The sequence below is a fragment of the Microcaecilia unicolor genome, chromosome 4, assembly GCF_901765095.1.
Source record: "Microcaecilia unicolor chromosome 4, aMicUni1.1, whole genome shotgun sequence".
Lineage (NCBI taxonomy): Eukaryota > Metazoa > Chordata > Amphibia > Gymnophiona > Siphonopidae > Microcaecilia > Microcaecilia unicolor.
Window position 1 is genome coordinate 295428564 of NC_044034.1, and position 17804 is coordinate 295446367.

At 43.9% G+C, this 17804-nt stretch overlaps 1 protein-coding gene across 1 annotated transcript in view; it reads left to right on the forward strand.

The window, feature by feature from the left end:
- Positions 1 to 17804, forward strand: part of LOC115469267 (poly(ADP-ribose) glycohydrolase-like) — an 84812-nt gene that overhangs the window by 55452 nt on the left and 11556 nt on the right. The window contains exons 10-14 of the mRNA XM_030201745.1: positions 8433 to 8508; positions 11252 to 11399; positions 11629 to 11707; positions 11803 to 11911; positions 17296 to 17401. Of these exons, the coding sequence (XP_030057605.1) occupies positions 8433 to 8508; positions 11252 to 11399; positions 11629 to 11707; positions 11803 to 11911; positions 17296 to 17401 (518 nt within the window). The remainder of the gene's footprint in view (positions 1 to 8432; positions 8509 to 11251; positions 11400 to 11628; positions 11708 to 11802; positions 11912 to 17295; positions 17402 to 17804) is intronic.

The window sequence follows — 17804 nt, forward strand, 5'->3', positions numbered from 1 at the left end:
CCCCCCAACCTCTTTCAACTCAGCCCCAACGTCTCTCAACTCAGTGTAGCCTGAAATGCCAGCAAGTCTTCAGCTTTGCAGAGCCAGTGGCAGTTGTAGTCAAAAAGGCTGCCTGGGGCCTTCACCAGGCCTTTCCCTCTGAAGTTGCATCAGAAGAGGGCAGGACAAGTCAGAGGGAAAGACCCGTGCAGGCCACAGGCAGCCGTTGAGTATGACTGCTGGGGCTGCAGGGTCGAAGACTTGCTGGTGTTTCAAGGTACAGATGAACTGAGCATGCTTGGGGAGCACTGTCATCGGCGGCTGGAGGGACCCTGCTGATTTCCTCGCTCCTGAGACAGCACAAGGAGGAAGGGGGCCACTTTGGCAGTGAATTTCTTTGAATGGTGGGGCTATGGCATCCCCACCAGCAAAGGTATGATATTTAATATGGGGGGGAGGCAGAATAAATGCATGCCCCCCCCCAATCCATCCCTGTTTCCACCCCCCCCTCCCCCCCAATGGACTGCTGGGTATGCCCTGCCTTTAATCGTGAGATTAATCACGATTAAAAAATTTAATCGAGCCGCAGTCCTAGTTTATATTGCTCTTACACCAGGCCTACTTGCTGAGGCAGGGACAGTCAGAGTTACTGTAAGGTGCTTCAGTTTCTCGCCCCACTGCCCCTCCAGCTCCACTCCTGGAAGTCTATCTCTGCTTTTCACTCCTTATCTGATGTGGTCTCAGTCTATCAGAGGAGCCATTATTCAAGGAGCCATTAGAGGAGGGATCGCCCCGTCCTGAGGAGGGGGATGACCTTGGCAGTGCTTTCCATTGAGGAGCCTTCTGCTTCGGTGTCAGGAGTTCCATCTTCATTGATCATGAGTGGTCCTTCTAAGGCCTTCCCAATGCATCCAGACATTCAAGAACTGATTTCAGCAGAATGGGTCTCACCGGATGTGGGGCTGAGATTGGGAAGAACTATGACTCTCCTCTACCCATTGGTTCTGGAGGAGAAAACTTTCAATGGTAGACTCCCTTGCTACGGCGGTGACTAAGATGACCATCTTGCTGTTGGAAGGGGGCATTGCCCTAAATGATCTACATGATAGGAAGTTAGAAAGCTCACTGAAACAGACCTTTGAAGTGGTCTCTTTGGGCCTTCAAGTGCCAGTGTGCAGCTTGTTAGCTGATGCTAGGGTCCACCTTGGGGGTCAGCACTCAAGCAAAAGATCTAGGTGTCTTTGTAGATAATACACTGAACTCTTCTGCTCAGTGTGCAGCAGCGGCCAAAAAAGCAAACAGGATGCTAGGAATTGTTAGGAAAGGGATGGTGAATAAGACTGAAAATACTATAATGCCTTTGTTTCGCTCCATGGTACGACCACACCTTGAGTATTGCATTACGTTCTGGTCACCGTATCTCAAAACAGATATAGCGGAATTAGAAAAGGTTCAAAGAAGAGTGACCCAAATGATAAAGGGAATGGAACTCCTCTCACATGAGGAAAGGCTAAAGAGGTTAGGGCTCTTCAGCTTGGAAAAGAGATGGATGAGGGGAAATATGAGTGAGGTCTACAAAATTCTGAATGGTGTAGAATGAGTAGAATAAATTGATTTTTTTTAACTCGTTCCAAAAGTACAAAGGCTAGGGAACACTCAAGGAAGTTACATGGAAATACTTTTAAAATAAATAGGAGGAAATATTTTTTCACTCAACGAATAGTTAAGCTCTGGAACTCATTGCCGGAATATGTAGTAACAGCGGTTTGCGTATCTGGGTTTTAAAAAGGTTTGGACACATTCTTGGAGGAAAAGTCCATAGTCTGCTATTGAGACAGACACGGGGAAGCAACTGCTTGCCCTGGGATTGGTAGCATGTTGCTGATAATTGGGTTTCTGCCAGGTATTTGTGACCTGGCTTGGCCACTGTTTGGAAAACAGGATACTGAGCTAGATGGACCATTGGTCTGACCTAGTATGGCAACTCTTATGTTCTTATGTTTCTGGCTAGAGCATATCTGAAGAGGCATCAGCAGTCTGCAACACAAGACAGGCATCAAAATGCCCAGCTGGAAGCAGAGTTGGCCTACTTGGTCGATGCTATTTATGATGTGTTACAGGTTAAGGCCACAGTATGTCTTTGACTCTCATGATACATCGGCAATTTTGGTTTGGGCATTGGGTACTGTATGCAGTGTCAAAGCCACATCCAGTTAAACTTCCCATTCAAGATAAGTGACTATTTGGAGAAGATCTGTCTAACTTGGTGAAAAAACTGGGGGAAACTAAGCTACAGCAGTTGCCGGAGGATAAGCTGAAGGGTTCTGGTTATCCATCTTCAGGGGGCTCTCAGTTTTGAGACAGCAGACAGTACCGGCCTGGTTGTCAACAATATGGTCAGAAGTCCCACTTTCAGACATTCCAATCTTCCTGAAGTCCTCCTCTTAGTCTGCTAGAGCACCCAATGCCTCCCAAGTTTCGCAATGATGCAAGACTGGTCCAGTCTTCTCTTCCTCTGGTGGGAGGATGTCTTCGGGAGTTTCGTGAGGTGTGGGCCAAAATCATGTTAGACCAGGGGGTTCTGGATATTCTTTAGGAGGTTACAGGTTGGAGTTCTCTTGCCCAGGTCACTCTTTTCTTCTTGAAGTCTTCTTGTCAAAATGGAACCAAGGCGGTCAAGATTAAGGCCACTGTAGATTCCTTGCTGGTGCTCCGGACCATTGTTCCAGTTCCCCAGGCCGAACAAGGACAAGGCAGATACTCTGTCTACTTAGGCTCCTTTCATCCAGTCTTAGATCTCAAAGGTCTAAACTGCTGCCTCTGAGTGTACCAGATTCACATGAAAACATTAAGAGCAGTCATAATCTCGGTTCAAGCGGGAGAAGTTATTAATTTTATTTATTTATTTTACAAGACTTGATATACCGCCAAATGCCAAAATAAGGCTTCAAAGCGATTCACAATAATAATGACAGGCTGCTGGAAAAAGGAGATAGATTAGTGGTGACCAGGGTAGGCAAGGCTGCAAAGGTGGGTTTTCAAGGCAGATTTGAATTTGCGTTAGGAGTGTTCAGAGCAAAGGTGTGAATACAGTGTGTTCCAGAGCTTGGGGCCAACCTAACTAATAGCTGAGGTGCGGGTAGACTCAAGTCAAGTCGGATAACAGATGGAGGAGGGATTTGAAGAAAACCAGCATTTGCAGAGTGAAGAGAATGAGAGGGAGTATAGGGTATAAGAAGAGGGAAAGATAGTCTGGGGCAGTAGGAAGACAGGATTTAAAGACCAGGATTAGGAGTTTAAATTGGATTTGTGCTGACAAGGGTAACCAGTGTTCTTGGGAAAGCAATGGGGTGACATTGTCTTCTCTATCATGCCAAGCCTTTTGACAAACAGCCTTGTATTGAATTAGTTTGAGTCGTTTTAAGAAATAAAGTGGTAAACCAGCATACAGAGAGTTACACTAATTGAGATAAGTAATACGAGAGACAAGAAGAGAGTGAATAGATGAGAGAGAGCATGGATGGAGAGCATGTATGCAATATAGCACAAAGAAAGAAGGGAAAGGGAAATGGGACTTGATATACCGCCTTTCTGAGGTTTTTGCAACTACATTCAAAGCGGTTTACATATATTTATGTACTTATTTTTGTACCGGGGCAATGGAGGGTTAAGTGACTTGCCCAGAGTCACAAGGAACTGCAGTGGGAATCAAACTCAGTTCCTTAGGATCAAAGTCCACTGCTCTAACCACTAGGCTACTCCTCCACTCCAGCTTTGAGAACAGCATTAATCTGATTGACCCGACTGTCAAAATGAACCCCAAGGATTTTCACTGATTCTTGAAAAGCCAGGCAGAGGTGTAGCTAGATGGGTCACCAGGGAAGCATTCACGCCCCCAAATGGACTTCCGATGATGCCAGTGCCTATTTTTCACATGATCTGTCATGTTTAAAATATGTACCGGTGCTGTCGGCAGTCCACTCCCCTAAGCTACAGAAGCCAGGGGATGTTGATCGATAAAAGGACACGAAGGAGTAGGAGAGTAGGGATTGGGGAAATGAATAGCCTCACATTTCTGAGAATTAAGAAAGAGACGATACTCTGCTCTATGCTGGCACCATTGTGGGTTAGTGGGGGACATGTGCCATGTTTGGTGGGCTTGCCCTCAAGTTCAAACATTCTAGACTAATGTTTTGAAATTTGTTTTAAGCTTAACTAAGATCTCCTATCCCATGAAAATAGACCATTGTCTCCTGCATGTTAAGCCACAGGGAGTGAAGTCTCGTACTCATCAACTGGTCACTCAAGTGTTTGTGACCAGTAAACTTGTTCTAGCGGCAGCGTGGAAACAGCCTACTATACCTGGACCGTGTAGTTTTGCACAGATTGGACTATCTTCATTTGATGTCGTAAGTTAGCACTGCATAGTAGACGCATTTTGGCTTATCATCGTATAAGGGACCCTTATGTTCTTTGGTCCTTACACCCTGATTCTCTAGTACTTGATTCTTGATTAGGGTATGGGGGGGAGAGGGGGTTGGGATGGGCAGAGGGGTGGGTTAGGGATAGGGGCTGGGTATACGGAGAAGGCACATGAGTTCAGAGATTCTTATTGTGTTCTTATTTGTACCTTTTCTGTTGATGAAAATGTTGCTGTGTATGTGTTATCTCCTTTTCTCCTTAATAAACTCAATAATAAAAAAAAAAAAGAGACGATGATGTGGGAGCCAGGTGGAAACTCTTGAAAGACAAAATTTGAGCTCAGACAAATCAGACTGTGAAGAGTGGATGGAGTAGAGAATTTGAATGTCATCAGCATAGCAAAATACAAACAGTGATTGGACTGGATAACAGTAAGAAGTGGAGCAAGAAAACTATTGAAGAGTGAGGGACCAAAAATATGGCTGCTGCATCGGAGGTGTCAACATTTTGCGGTGCTGAGCCGTCACTTCCAGGTCAGGGATCTGCCCTTTGGTGTTGCCACGGCACCAAGAACATTTTACCAAGTTTATGATGGTGGTGGCAGCCTTCTTTTGGCACCAAGGAATTGGAGTTCACCCCAATCTTGACAACTGGCTTAATTGTGTGCCATCCTGTTCAGAGAGCATGGTGGTGACTGAGACCGACAAAGTTGTCTGTCATCTACAGTCATTGGATTGGGTGATCAGTTTCGAGCAGAACAGACTAACTCCATCGCACATGCTGGAGTACCTGGTGTTCTATTCAACACAGCAAGGGAGATGATCTTTCTCATGGAACGCAGGAGGTTGAAGCTGGTTCAATAGATTTGTCGTCTTCTCAGTCAAGGTAGGCCCAGGGTCTGGGAGTATGTCTAGGTTCTAGGGCCAATGACAGTGATGGAAGTTGTTCCATGGGCAAGAGCACATATGTGGCCATTACAGGAGTCTCTTCTCAGCTGCTGGTCTCCGGAATCACAGAAGTACAACCTTCATTTTCTATGGATGCTGGTTGCCAGATGGAGTGTGCAGTGGTGGTTGTTGCCTAGACATTTGACCATCAGATCTTCCTTTCCAATAACACAATGGAAGGTGGTGACAATGAACACCAGCAAGTCGGGTTGGGGAGATCATTACAATTTCCACTTGAAACAGGGCACCTGAATGGAACAGGAGTCTCAGTGGTCGATAAATCACTTGGATCTCAAGGCAGTACGGAATGCCTTATGTGACTTCACTCCCTTTCTGACGGGGGCCCTGGTCTGAGTTTTCTCTAACAATGTGACAGCAGTGACTTACGTCAAAATATGGGAACCCACAGCCATCCAGTGGTGATGGAGGTGGCCTCTCTCATGAGTTGGGTAAAGAAAAATCTTCCTTGCTTGTTGGCAGCTCACATCACTGTGTCCTTGAATGTGGAGGTGAACTTTCTGAGCAGGCACTTGGACCCGGGAGAATGTGAACTATCTGGCCAGAGTTTTCAGTTGATAGTGGACGGATGAGATTCTCTGCTTCTGGATTTGATGGCAACAAAAAGGAATGCCAAAGTGCACACGTTCTTCAGCTGTCAGAAAGAATCGGGCTCGATGGAGATCGATGCCCTGCTTTTGCCCTGGCCGAAGACACATCTACTGTATGTCTTCCCTCCTGTGCCCATGGTAGGCTGCATGTTGAAAAGGACTGCATTTCACTAGGGTCAAATAATTCTCATAGCCCTGGACTGGCTGTGGTGGCCATGGTATGCAGACCTAATTCAACTGCTGGACAGGGATCCTCTCCATATTCTGCAGGCACATGGCCTACTGAAGCAAGGTCTGGTGCTCATGGAGGATCCGTGCCCTTTGGTCTCACGGCATGGCCATTGAAAGGGCACTGTTGAAATGAAAGGGTTATTCTGATTCGGTCTTTGCTACCTTGTTTCAGACTCGTATTCAAGGATGTGGAGGACGTTGAAGGCTGGTGTTCTGAGCGCATACTTTCACCCTTCTCTGCTCAGATCACACACATCCTATCGTTTCCCCAGGCAGGTCTCCACAAAGGATTGGCATTGGGTTCTGTAAAAGTTCAGGTTGTGGCTTTGGCCTGTTTCAGGGGTCGACTACAGAAGATGTCTCTTGCCCAGGTATTGTTTGATTCTAGCAGGGAGTGGGCTGCTTGTGCCCTCCCTTTCATTCACCGTGTCCAGAACAGACCCTTAATTTAGTCCTTCGGGCTCTTTAGAAGCCTCCATTTGAGCCATTCCGGAAGGCCTCTTTGAACGATCTTACTCTAAAGACAGTGTCCTTGGTAGCTGTTTTGTCGACGTGTTGAGTTTTTGGAGCTTCAGGTTTTCTCTTGTTGGGATTCTTTTCTCTGCTTTTCGGAGGCAGGGGTCTCCCTTTGCATGGTTCCTTCCTTTCTTCTAAAAGTGGTACCAGCATTTAGTCTGAACCATTCTGAGGAGCTTCTGTCCTTTTGCAGAGGGGATGAAGATACTCAGTATTCTTCCTTGAAAGTTCTCAATGTGCATAGAACCCTCATTAGACAACTGGAAGTCACGTTTTGCAAATCAGACTGACTGTGCTTTTTGGGAATCAGAGGCTTGGCCTCATGGTTTCGAAGCCCATAATTGCTAGATGGCTGAAGGAGACTATCGCGTTAGCATATTTGCTTGTGGGGAAGCAGGCTTGTCAGGCCTTGCGGGCTCATTTTACAAGGCATACAGCGACATCCTGGGCGGAGACTACATTTCTGTCTCTGGTGGATATTTGCAAGGCGGGATGTGATCGATGCTGCATACCTTTGCCAAGTACTACAGGGTGGACATTGAAGCATGCTCAGAAGCCAGATTTGGGGCTTTGGTCTTTAGAGTGGCAGCAATGCCAGGATCCCACCAACTATGGGGATTGCTTTTAAACATCCCACAGGTTCTGGAATATTGGGAAGTTACGTAATGGAAGGAGAAATTAGGTCTTACCTGATAATTTTCTTTCCATTAGTCCTTCTCACTATTGCAGAGGCCTGCCCACGATTTCTGAGATGTTTAGTCATCGTGAAGTAGTGGGTCAAATAACGACTGTCACCTTGCATGGTGCTTCTTTTATATCTTTTGTTCTGTACAGTTGTGTAGAGATGAGAGAGGTCCACACATGTTTTCTCATCTGGTTAGTGTTAGGTGAGTGAGTTGTTTAAGGTTATTGTGTTTATTCTGAGTTTATCCTTACTGTTTGTCTACATAAATACTGTGGTGCTGGACTGGATGTCAAGAGAAAGATGGCTCAGCACAGTTTTCAGTTCTCTATTTCCACCTGTTCATTGATGGACACAACTATCCCACAGGTTCTGGAATAGTGGGAAGGACTAATGGAAAGAAAATGATCAGGTATGACCTAATTACTTCCTTCTTTTGTCAGCTTTAGGTAGAAGGGAGCATTTTGGCTGCCAAATGCTATTTGTTATTGAGGTGGGGGGGGGGGGGGAGGGAAAGATTTGTAGGAGTAGGGTCAACATGATGATGGAGATAGCTAAATGTGGGAGGGTAGCTACACATTGGAGTTTAGATATGTCAGACCACCTGCAGGATGTTATTAATATTCATTTGGGTCTGAAAATAGAGGGACACATATCTCTGAGTTTCTGTTAAAGCAATTTGGGACAGTAACTTCATGGTGAGCAGCTAGTTTGCAGCTCTATTCCAGGTAGATCTGAGAAGACAGACTAGGTTTTGGCAGTTAGAACTTGGAATGGGTAGATCTCTTGGAACACTGATTGCATAGTCGGGGACACTCTTTTTGTACCAAAACCGAGCCAGTGCCCCAGCTTGATGTTAGAGGCACACTTCCCTCTAAGCCATTATTAGCTCAGTGTCCCAGACAGTAAAGCAGCACCTTCAACTGACCAGACCATGAAAATGCTACTAGCTCTCCTGCTCAGCTGTTGTTTTAGATTCGCACCACTGTTGTCCTGTTTGTTCCCTTGGATTACACCTGCCTCTGATGCTATCTCCCTCCATTTTAGGTCACGTAAAAACCTCCCCAGACTGCATGTAACAAGTGAAGGGAGCATTGAGGAGGACGGTGCAGGGATGCTACAGGTATGTTGCTGCTGTGTCTCCTTTTGGCAGGAACAATGGCCTATGGCCAAAGTTCCAAAATTCTTTGCTTCTCAGATCAAAGTAAAACTGTGAAACAATGCAGTAGAAGCCCAGTGATCTTCTGCCATGTACATGCTGTACAAGGTGATCTTGTGTGTACAGTTGCCTGTATAATTGTGTCCTCTTTTTTTTTTTTCCTGTTTGTTGAGTAACTCCGGTGGAGTTCAGTAGGCATGTCCAACCAGAATCAGGTCTATGTCCAAACAGTTCCTGTATTTTACTGGCTAAATGGTTTCTCTTGGTTCAATATTGAAAATAGAGAGAACTCCTGAAACAATAATAGTCTTATATTAATTATATGCAGTGAAAAATTCTACAATGTAATAAAACATCAATTTGACACTGCAGCATACACAATATAGAGAAAACTTAAGTAAAAAGATACCTAAATATAAAATGGCAGTCACATCCTCCCACAGCAGTCTCGCGATGCTTCCAGCCAGTGGAGGCGGGAACAACTCGGGATGCTTCTGTCCCAAAGAGATCTCTAGATCACCAGGGCTTTTAGAATTTAGGCCCATGGAGGGCCTATGGTTGGGAGTGGGGGTGGTGGGCGGCTTGGGAGGGGAAGGCTGGTTTAGGGGGGTGGGGGGGGAGGAAATGAGTCCATGTTTTCAATTTCTGATGAAAATGTGCAGGCATTTTTGGCCAAAGCTCGAACCCAGATTTTGGGTCAGTTTTGATGCCGAATCTGAAATCAAAACTGAAGTTCAGTCAGCCTCTAACCTTAGTCCTCTCCCGCCTCTACTCATAGACACACATCTCTTTCTTCTCCTGTCTCTATTCCAATGTTCCCGCTAAGGACTGAACTGATGTGAGCAAAATTTTTTCGTCGCGAGCAAAGGACTGAGTTGAGGAAAAAGTTTCTATTACATTACCTTGTAAGCATACACATATACATACATATATAAACAGTCACAGGCAGGATGGAAAGGTTTATATGAGCTATACTCTGCCTGCTTTTCCTTCTTGTTCACCTGTAGCTTATAGCTACTCTGAATTTTACACAGTACAGCTTAAAAGGGAACACTGCTCCCACTGTATGAGCACCACTCTTAAAAAAGCAAAGTAGAGGCACTTTTGAACGTAAGCTACCCCCCCCCCCCCCCAGTACATCTGTTGCTGATGTTATTATATAATCTGTATGCACTCCAGGGAAGTATGTACCAAAAAAAGAATCAAATAATACAACATATTGAACAGAATAGTATTTACAGTATTATGGAAATATATGCAGGTACTAAAATGCATGGCCCTTAGTTAGCCTTAGCTCCCCAGTCCAGCCTCTTCCTATTGGCCATGTGAACAATAATGTTCAGAAATACTGTTAACAGAGAGAGAGAGAGAGTGACAGAGATGGAGGTGATGCTGAAAAATGGGGGGAAGGAAGAGAGATAGAGGCTATTGACTGGGGAAAGTGAGAGAAATTGAGCAAGACTGGATAGGTGGGGACATAGGAGTCAACTTTTCAAAATGATTGAGGATGCTAAACCCAATAGAAATTACCCCTCCCTGGACACAGTCAAAGAGTTTGCTTAATATTGGGGGTGCTCAAGCAACCACAGAGCTGGAGCAGATCAGTGTTGGAATTGTTTATATTGGAAGAGGTGAAGAAGACTGAAGAGAAAACAAATGACAGGAGACCCTTGGAAAGAGAGTTACAAGAAGAAAGGAAAGCAGTAACCAGAGACTGGGCCCAACACAATTAGAAAAATTAAATGGCCAGACAGCAAAGGTAGAAAAAATAATTTTATTTTTAATTTAGAATGAAATAATGTGGTAGCCGTGTTCGTCCACTTTAAAAGATAATAAATATAAAGAAAAGAAAATAAGGTGATACCTTTATATTGGACTATATACATCTTTTGATTAACTTTCAGAGACCAAAATCTTCTTCTTCAGGTTGGTATAGTATAACTGCTATAATAGTATTCTTGTCCTGACTTAAGGAATGAGGTTTTGGCCTCCAAAAACTAGACAAAAATGTAATGTTAGTCCAATGAAAATGTATCACCTTATTTTCTGTTTTTGCTTTACTTGTTAATTTTTAATGTAGCAGTTGGAATGTGTACGTTTTTGAAATTTACATCTGCTCTCTTTATAGTTTGCACAGTACAAAGAGACATATCACTGTTTCTGTTTCTTTGGTTTTGCACTGTATGCAGAGTATGGCTTCTTGGGGGTTAAGTTTAATTTTATCTACATATTTCTATTTTTAGTTTGTGGCTACTTATTCTATACTTCATGTGCAGCTACCTCTGTTCATGTGTGAAAAGAGCTGGGTATTCTGTTAGCATCAAGTGTCTGTGTAGGAATGATCTATACTAATCCAGCTTGTTTTGTTTTCCAATAGATGTATTAATGTTCTTCTGCCCACTGCAATACTCAGGGTGTTTTTTTTTTCTAGGAAGGACCTTGTGTGACCCCCTGGAAGTTTGCTTGTAAACATACTAGATTCTGTGGTTCAACTTGTTAAGAACACTTTTTACTTTGTAATTTAAAAAAAAAGTAGTTTTTAAGAGCTGTACTGTATTACTTTTACTTGAGTATTTTTTTAATAATGCTTTCTCTTCACTATTTTTGAAGCCAGTACTTTTATTTTTACTCAGGTACGTTTAAAAAGTAATGAACCCATCGCTGTCCTTTATCACCAGACCTTCCTAATCTATCTCTGTCTTTGCAGGTGGATTTCGCCTGTTCCACGGTTGGAGGAGGTGTCCTGGGCTCCGGATTGGTACAGGAGGAAATTCGATTTCTCATCAACACAGAACTGATCATTAGCCGCCTCTTCACTGAGAAGCTGGAAGACAATGAGAGCCTCCTTATAACAGGTACCAAAGAACTACAGTACTTATGTTCCAGGAGGACACTTCTTTATCTGCCCTGGAGGTGCAGGACATGTCTGTCTTGTGACTCTCATATTTTGTTTTCTTAAATCTGTTTATTCAAGTTTGCAAGTGTAAGGTCTGACATATACAGTTTCAAAATAATGGAAGTATTACCAAAACATCTAGCAGATTTGAACCTCCCACTAAACCTCTGGGTTTCTCCTTAACTCAGGAGCACAACAGTACAGTGTATACCGTGGATACAGCGACACCTATGAATGGGTAAATGCCGTCAGTGATAAAACTGAAAGGTAAGGTATGGAAGATGAGCCATTTGTATAAGTGTGGTGAAGATTCAGGGGGAGGGTACGATGTTTTGATTCTTATACTTTGTTCTCATTGACAGGGACTCCTGGCAACGGCGCTGCACGCAGATTGTCGCTATCGATGCTATGCATTTCCGAAACCCCAATGACCAGTACCGAAAAGCATACATGGATCGAGAGCTAAACAAGGTCTGGGAGGAAGAAAGGTGGTGGTGGTGGGTGGGGTTGCCAAGTCCAGAGTGAAGTGAAGGTCGAATGATGGTCAGTAGAGGTGCCTAAACCCTTTGAAAACTGACTGCGTAGTAGCTGATATTCAAAGAAAGTTAAGCAATTTGGGGGCCCTTTTACTAAGCAGTGGTAGGGCTAATGCGTGGGTAGCGTGTGCCAAATTGATGTGCAGGCAGCGTGGGCGCCCGGCAGTAATTTTGAAGTTGGTGCGCATTATTTCCTACAGTAGAAAATATTTTTCTAATTTCTATCACAGGTGGTGTTGCCAGCTGCAGTGAGCCCTTACCAATAGGTCAATGGGTGGCGGTAAGGGTTCAGGCAGAAAATAGCCACGTGCTACTTTTGATTTTAGCACACAGCCATTTACTGCCCCATAAAAAAGCCCTTTTTCCGAGATATAAAAAAAAGGCCCAGCACGCGCACCAATTTCACGCATCCAAACTACCTCAGGCCACTTTTTACCACAGCTTAAAGTTAAAATTTTCAGCCAAACTTGGTAAATATTAGGCTGAAATTCATCCAGTTTTTGGTGTTGAAATTTATGCCTGCTGTTTATTTGTCTACATTTACAATCAGCTCTAATCACCTAACATAGACGCTCAGCAGAAGGACATTATTAACTAGGGTGTCTAAGCAACTAACTTTTTTTTTTACTATTTTCTTGCTGAGTTTTGCTGCAGTGTAGGCTGTTGTATGCCTTGTAAATTAATTTTAATCATGTGGGATAAATGAAACATATTGAGCCCATACTTCAGCGGGCACCTACAACAGCATTATACTTAGAGAGAGTGTCACTGAATATATACATATAGTATATATAAGTTATATGTTGAAGCCACGAACATACTGTACTGAGTCTTATATTCTGCTTTTATCCTCAAGGATTCAAAGCGGATTACAGTAGAAGAGGCCTTCACAGTGAAGGGAGTTACAGACAGTTTCTCTAAGAAAATCATTTGAATTCAATAATTAGTCGTAGGGAATAAAAACATTTTTAGAGCCTGCCTAAAGTGCCAACTTTGCACTCTAGTATGAAATAATTTGCTCCCTAATTGATTTTAGCTGAATATTCTTCATAAATCAAGTCTCTGTTTTCATGTAGAATTCAGTCAATTAGTAGGAAAAACATCCTAATTCTTCAACATTTTGACCATTAAAGCATTTTAAAACCAGGCATGTTATTTAAAAATATGTCCGTGAATTTTCTGTAAGCCAATTAAGTTTATTTACAAGTGGTGTCGCTCTTTCAAATTTTCCTAATTTAAAGATCAATCTCACAGCAGTATTTTGTAATAACTGCAATCGCTTCTGTAATTTTACCAAGACCAAACTATATAAAGAATTACAATAGTCCAGTTGTGGAAGTAAAATAGTCTGAGTAATAGTTCTAAAACTTGAGCACTTCTGTGGCTAAGCTAAGCTACATCATAGGACAGGAACAACCACTTGAGGCTACATCTAAGCTATACTTGTATCTGTGTCTATCCAAATGTATAAGTTTTTATATGCATAATTCATACAAATAATGGGCGGCACCCCTGGAATGCACTAACATCATCCTTTCCACTCTATATATTGCAAAATATTCATTTGCATAGCATTTTGCAGACTACTCCAGAACTTGCAGGTGGACAGAGAATGCAGAATTGTGCTGTGCTGGTATTTTTCTATGTCCAACAGGTGGAAGACATTTGCTTGGCAGCTCCTGGTCCAGTTGGGTCAGCTGGCTCCCAGTTGAGCAAAGGGGTGTTAACCAAGGATTGCAGTGTGCTCATCTAGAGGTTCTAGGTTCCTACCCCCCTCTCCCTCCACTTCTGCTCTCCCCTTAGTGATGCTCTCATCCTTTGGTCTGCAACATACAAGCAAATTTGAGAGCATAGCAGCGTTTCAGTCTTCTGGTTGAGTCACAGGATTGAGCTTTACTTGGAAGACAGTGTTAGTAAGTCTGTTTTCTGCCTGTTTGCATTCTCTCTCAGTGCTTCTACACAGGATGGCAGCTTCTTTATTTACCTCAAACCTCTACTATGCTGCTGTGTGCAGCTTGGCATTATTTTGTAATCTCTCCAACACTTTTTTTTTTCTTTCACTGCAGCTTCCTCCATTACTGACAGTCGTATTGTGGAAGCTCCCGCAGAGGCAGTTGAAGTTGCTTCTGTTGTGGAGGCTGACTGTCTTCAGGCAAATGCTATGCCTATTGTACTTCAACAGTGCAATTGGGTTCAAGGAGCCCAGCAGAAAGCACTTCAGTGGATGGACTGCTTAACAACAAGCCATCTAATTCCAGTGAGACTACCCACAGTTCCTTCATAGAAGCCATGGGAACAGCAGCCATTTTGAATGGCCAAACTTGCTCCATTTCAGCGGCGCCAGGTGTTCTCCTGGCTGTAAATGCTCCTTGGCTGTAGTCAGAGAGTTCAGATACTTCTGAGCCATCATCCCTTTTCTCGCCAGAATTTGTATCATTAATGCATCAAGGTTAACTTTTAAAACAGGGTCATTCTGCTCCTGAAGCTTCTCTTCCTCCTTCTCTTCCCGTGGAACCTCTGGCACACAAGAGGATTAGGTTAGAGAATCCAGATCCTGAAGACACTCTGCAGTTGGTTCAAACCAGGCTTCATGTGCTTCAAGATCTTCCATCTCAAAAGAATCTCTAGAAGATGGTGAGATTCCTGTAGAGGAGGGTGATGATTCTAAGGTAGTCAGGTTATTTCACAAAGAGTAGCTATCTGTATTGATAGCTCAGTGTTCGGAAGCCTTAACTATTTCTTCTCCCTTTGCTCCTACTTCTTAAAGTAATCCTATTATGATTGGTCTTAGGAACCCTTCTAGAGCATTTCTTATGCATCCAGCAATCTAGGATTTAATTTCATGTGAATGAGAGACTCTTGATATGAGTCTTAAAGTGGGTAGAGCTATGGCACATCTCTATATATGAAGAGAAGGAAAAATTTCAGCAACCCAAGTTAGATTCCTTGGAAAGTGCAGTGAGTAAAAAACTACTGTTCCTCTTGAGGGAGGTACAGCTGTTAAGAATCTGTAGTATCACAAGTTGGAAGTGGCACTCAATTGTTTGAGGTTGCTTCTCTGGGATTGCAGGGTTGTATATCTTAATTCTTTTGTTGCCAGGGCTTCTCTTCTCTGGCATCAAAGCACCTCCACAAAGGTACAGACCAAGAGGTTCAGGACCAGATGCTTAGAGCTCACTTGGAAGTGTCTTTGGCCCGTATGAGTGATGCCTTTTATGATTTGGTGCAGACCTTGGCTTACTGTATGGCCCTATCTGTCCTATCCAGGTGTCTCCTTTGGTTGCACCATTGGTCAGCAGACACTGCTTCCAAATTGCACCTGGTAAAATCCCCTTTTAGAGGCAAATTGCTCTTTAGAGAAGACCTGACTAATCTGGTGAAAGAATTGGGGAAGTCTAAGCCACAAAAGCTACCAGAAAATAAGCCTAGATCTTCCTTTCATTCTGCCTTGACCAAGTCCAAGTACAGAGGTGTCAAAAGGTACAGAACACAATGCTCTCAATATGGGCAGCATTCTTGATTCCTGTGTGGGCAAAATTCCTTGCTTTCTGACAAGAAGTCCACTGTCCAGTCAGTGCATTCCTCCAACTCCATATATACTAGATAATGATGGCAGGGCTGCTGAGAGACTGAGCCAGGCTTGTGGCAGGGCCACCACCCTCCCCCAGGATCGCTGCCGCCATACCTTGGCTGGTGGGGCTTCCTAGGCCCCACTAGCATTAGAGGTCTTCCTTCAGCGCTGCTTAATCCTCTGCCACATGCCTGTCCCTGTGGCTGCTTTTTTTCTCACGTCACGCATGATTGGTTTCAAAACCGAGCATGCGCGGCCTGAGGGCCCAGTAGCCACTTGGCAGGCAGGCAATGCAGCAGAGGAAAGAGCAGCAGCAGCAGCGCCTGCTGTGTCTGCTCCACTGGGTCCTTCCCAGCTTCCAAAGGGAGCCCGGTGCTGGAGTCTTCTGTCTCCTGCTCCTGACGCGATCACCTGGGTCCTGCTAGGAGCAGGAGAGAGAGAAAGAGACCCCGGCACCTGGCCCCCCTTGCAGGCTCAGGTACAGGGAATTTTGTCCCCACTGTCCTCCCCTCTCGGTGGCCCTGAATGATGGGCTCCAGGTCCATTCAAATAGGAGGCTGTCTTTCTGGCTTTTTCAAGGAATGGACCCAAATAACCTACAATCAGTGGGTTTTGGACATGATCAAGGAACACTACAAGTTAGAGTTCTGCCACCCCTATTGCAGATATCTTTTTTAGAATCCCTATAAGCTTAGTAAAACAAAAAGGAGTTGTGCATTCCACAGCAATCTCTCTGAGAGCTCCGAGAACAGTTGTTTTCCAAGTTTATTAAAAATTTTCTATCCCACCCTACAGTGAATACCATCTATGTGGTGTACAATCTAAAACATACAATAGGTAGGGGGGAGAACTACAATCTTCAAAAGAAAAAGAAGGATTAAAAACAAAAGGTAGAACAGCTCTCGTTGTCTAAACCGTTGCCTTCAGAAAGAAGACTCTAAGGGCAGTGATATAAATCCACCTGCCCAATCCAAAGCTATGAGCAGATAAAATTTCAAGATGTAATAAATGACTGCTTCTTGTAGCAATTGGTCTAGGAACCAACAAGAGGGGGAGCCATTTTATATGAAGTCCTTGGTGGCGTGCAGGGCATAGTACAAGAGGTAACGGGTGTTGGGTCCCCTGGGAAACAGTGATCACAATATGATCAAGCTACTATCTGGAATGAAGCCACAAACGAAACTACTATAGCTGCATTTAATTTTCAAAAGGGTGACTATAATAAAATAAGGACAATGGCTAAAATGAAGTTAAAAGGATCATCTTCAAAGGTTAGAACACTAAATCAGGCATGGATGTTGTTCAAAAATGCCATCTTGGAAGCCCAGACCAGATATATGCCATGTTTTTACAAAGGTAGAAAGAAGAGAAAATGACAGCCAGCATGGGTTTCTGCCAGGTACTTGTGACCTGGTTTGGCCACTGTTGGAAACAGGATACTGGGCTAGATGGACCATTGGTCTGACCCAGTATGTCTATTCTGGTGTTCTTACGTTGTGTTCTTATGCTGCTTATCCTAGAAATAAGCAGTGGATTTTCCCAAGTCCATCTTAATAATTGCATGTGGGCTTTTCTTTTAGGAAATTATCCAAACCTTTTTTTAAACCTTGCTAAGCTAACTGCTTTTACCACATTCTCTGGCAATACATTCCAGAGTTTAATTCCTGTGTCCCCTCTGAGTTCTGATGCAGCTTCTGGAGAGAGTGATCCTGTTCCCTCATACATGATCTTTCCTTCTTCCCTTTTAGGCTTATTGTGGCTTCAGGCCTTCACCCATACTGCCTCAGGAAATCGCGGCTGTAGCTACAGGCAACTGGGGCTGTGGAGCCTTCAGTGGTGATCCCCGATTTAAAGGTATGTTTCCCAAAGATTACATTCCTTCCTGCAGCTCAAAAGGGGCATCCTCAACTCTGGGGTTAAAAGAGATTGTAAAGCTGAGAGGTGGCCTGTGGAGAAGAAGGGGGTTGGCCTTACACACGACTGGTAACACATCCCACTTCTACTATTGGTCTTATTTATAAAGCACCACGTAAAACAGGTAAGCAACTGTAGTAAAAAGTCTTATTTTTCTCAGCTGGCAGTTTCCTCATGCTCCTTGGGTTTTCCAATTCAGTTTGAACCAGGGCTAGGCTGGGGTCCCAGTGCCATGAGCCTTTACTGTAAACTACCCAGAGAAATTTTCCTGTTCTATATTCCTCTCACCCCAGGCATTTTTATTTTGGTTATTACAGTGATGGTACTGGGTCAGGGGTCATGT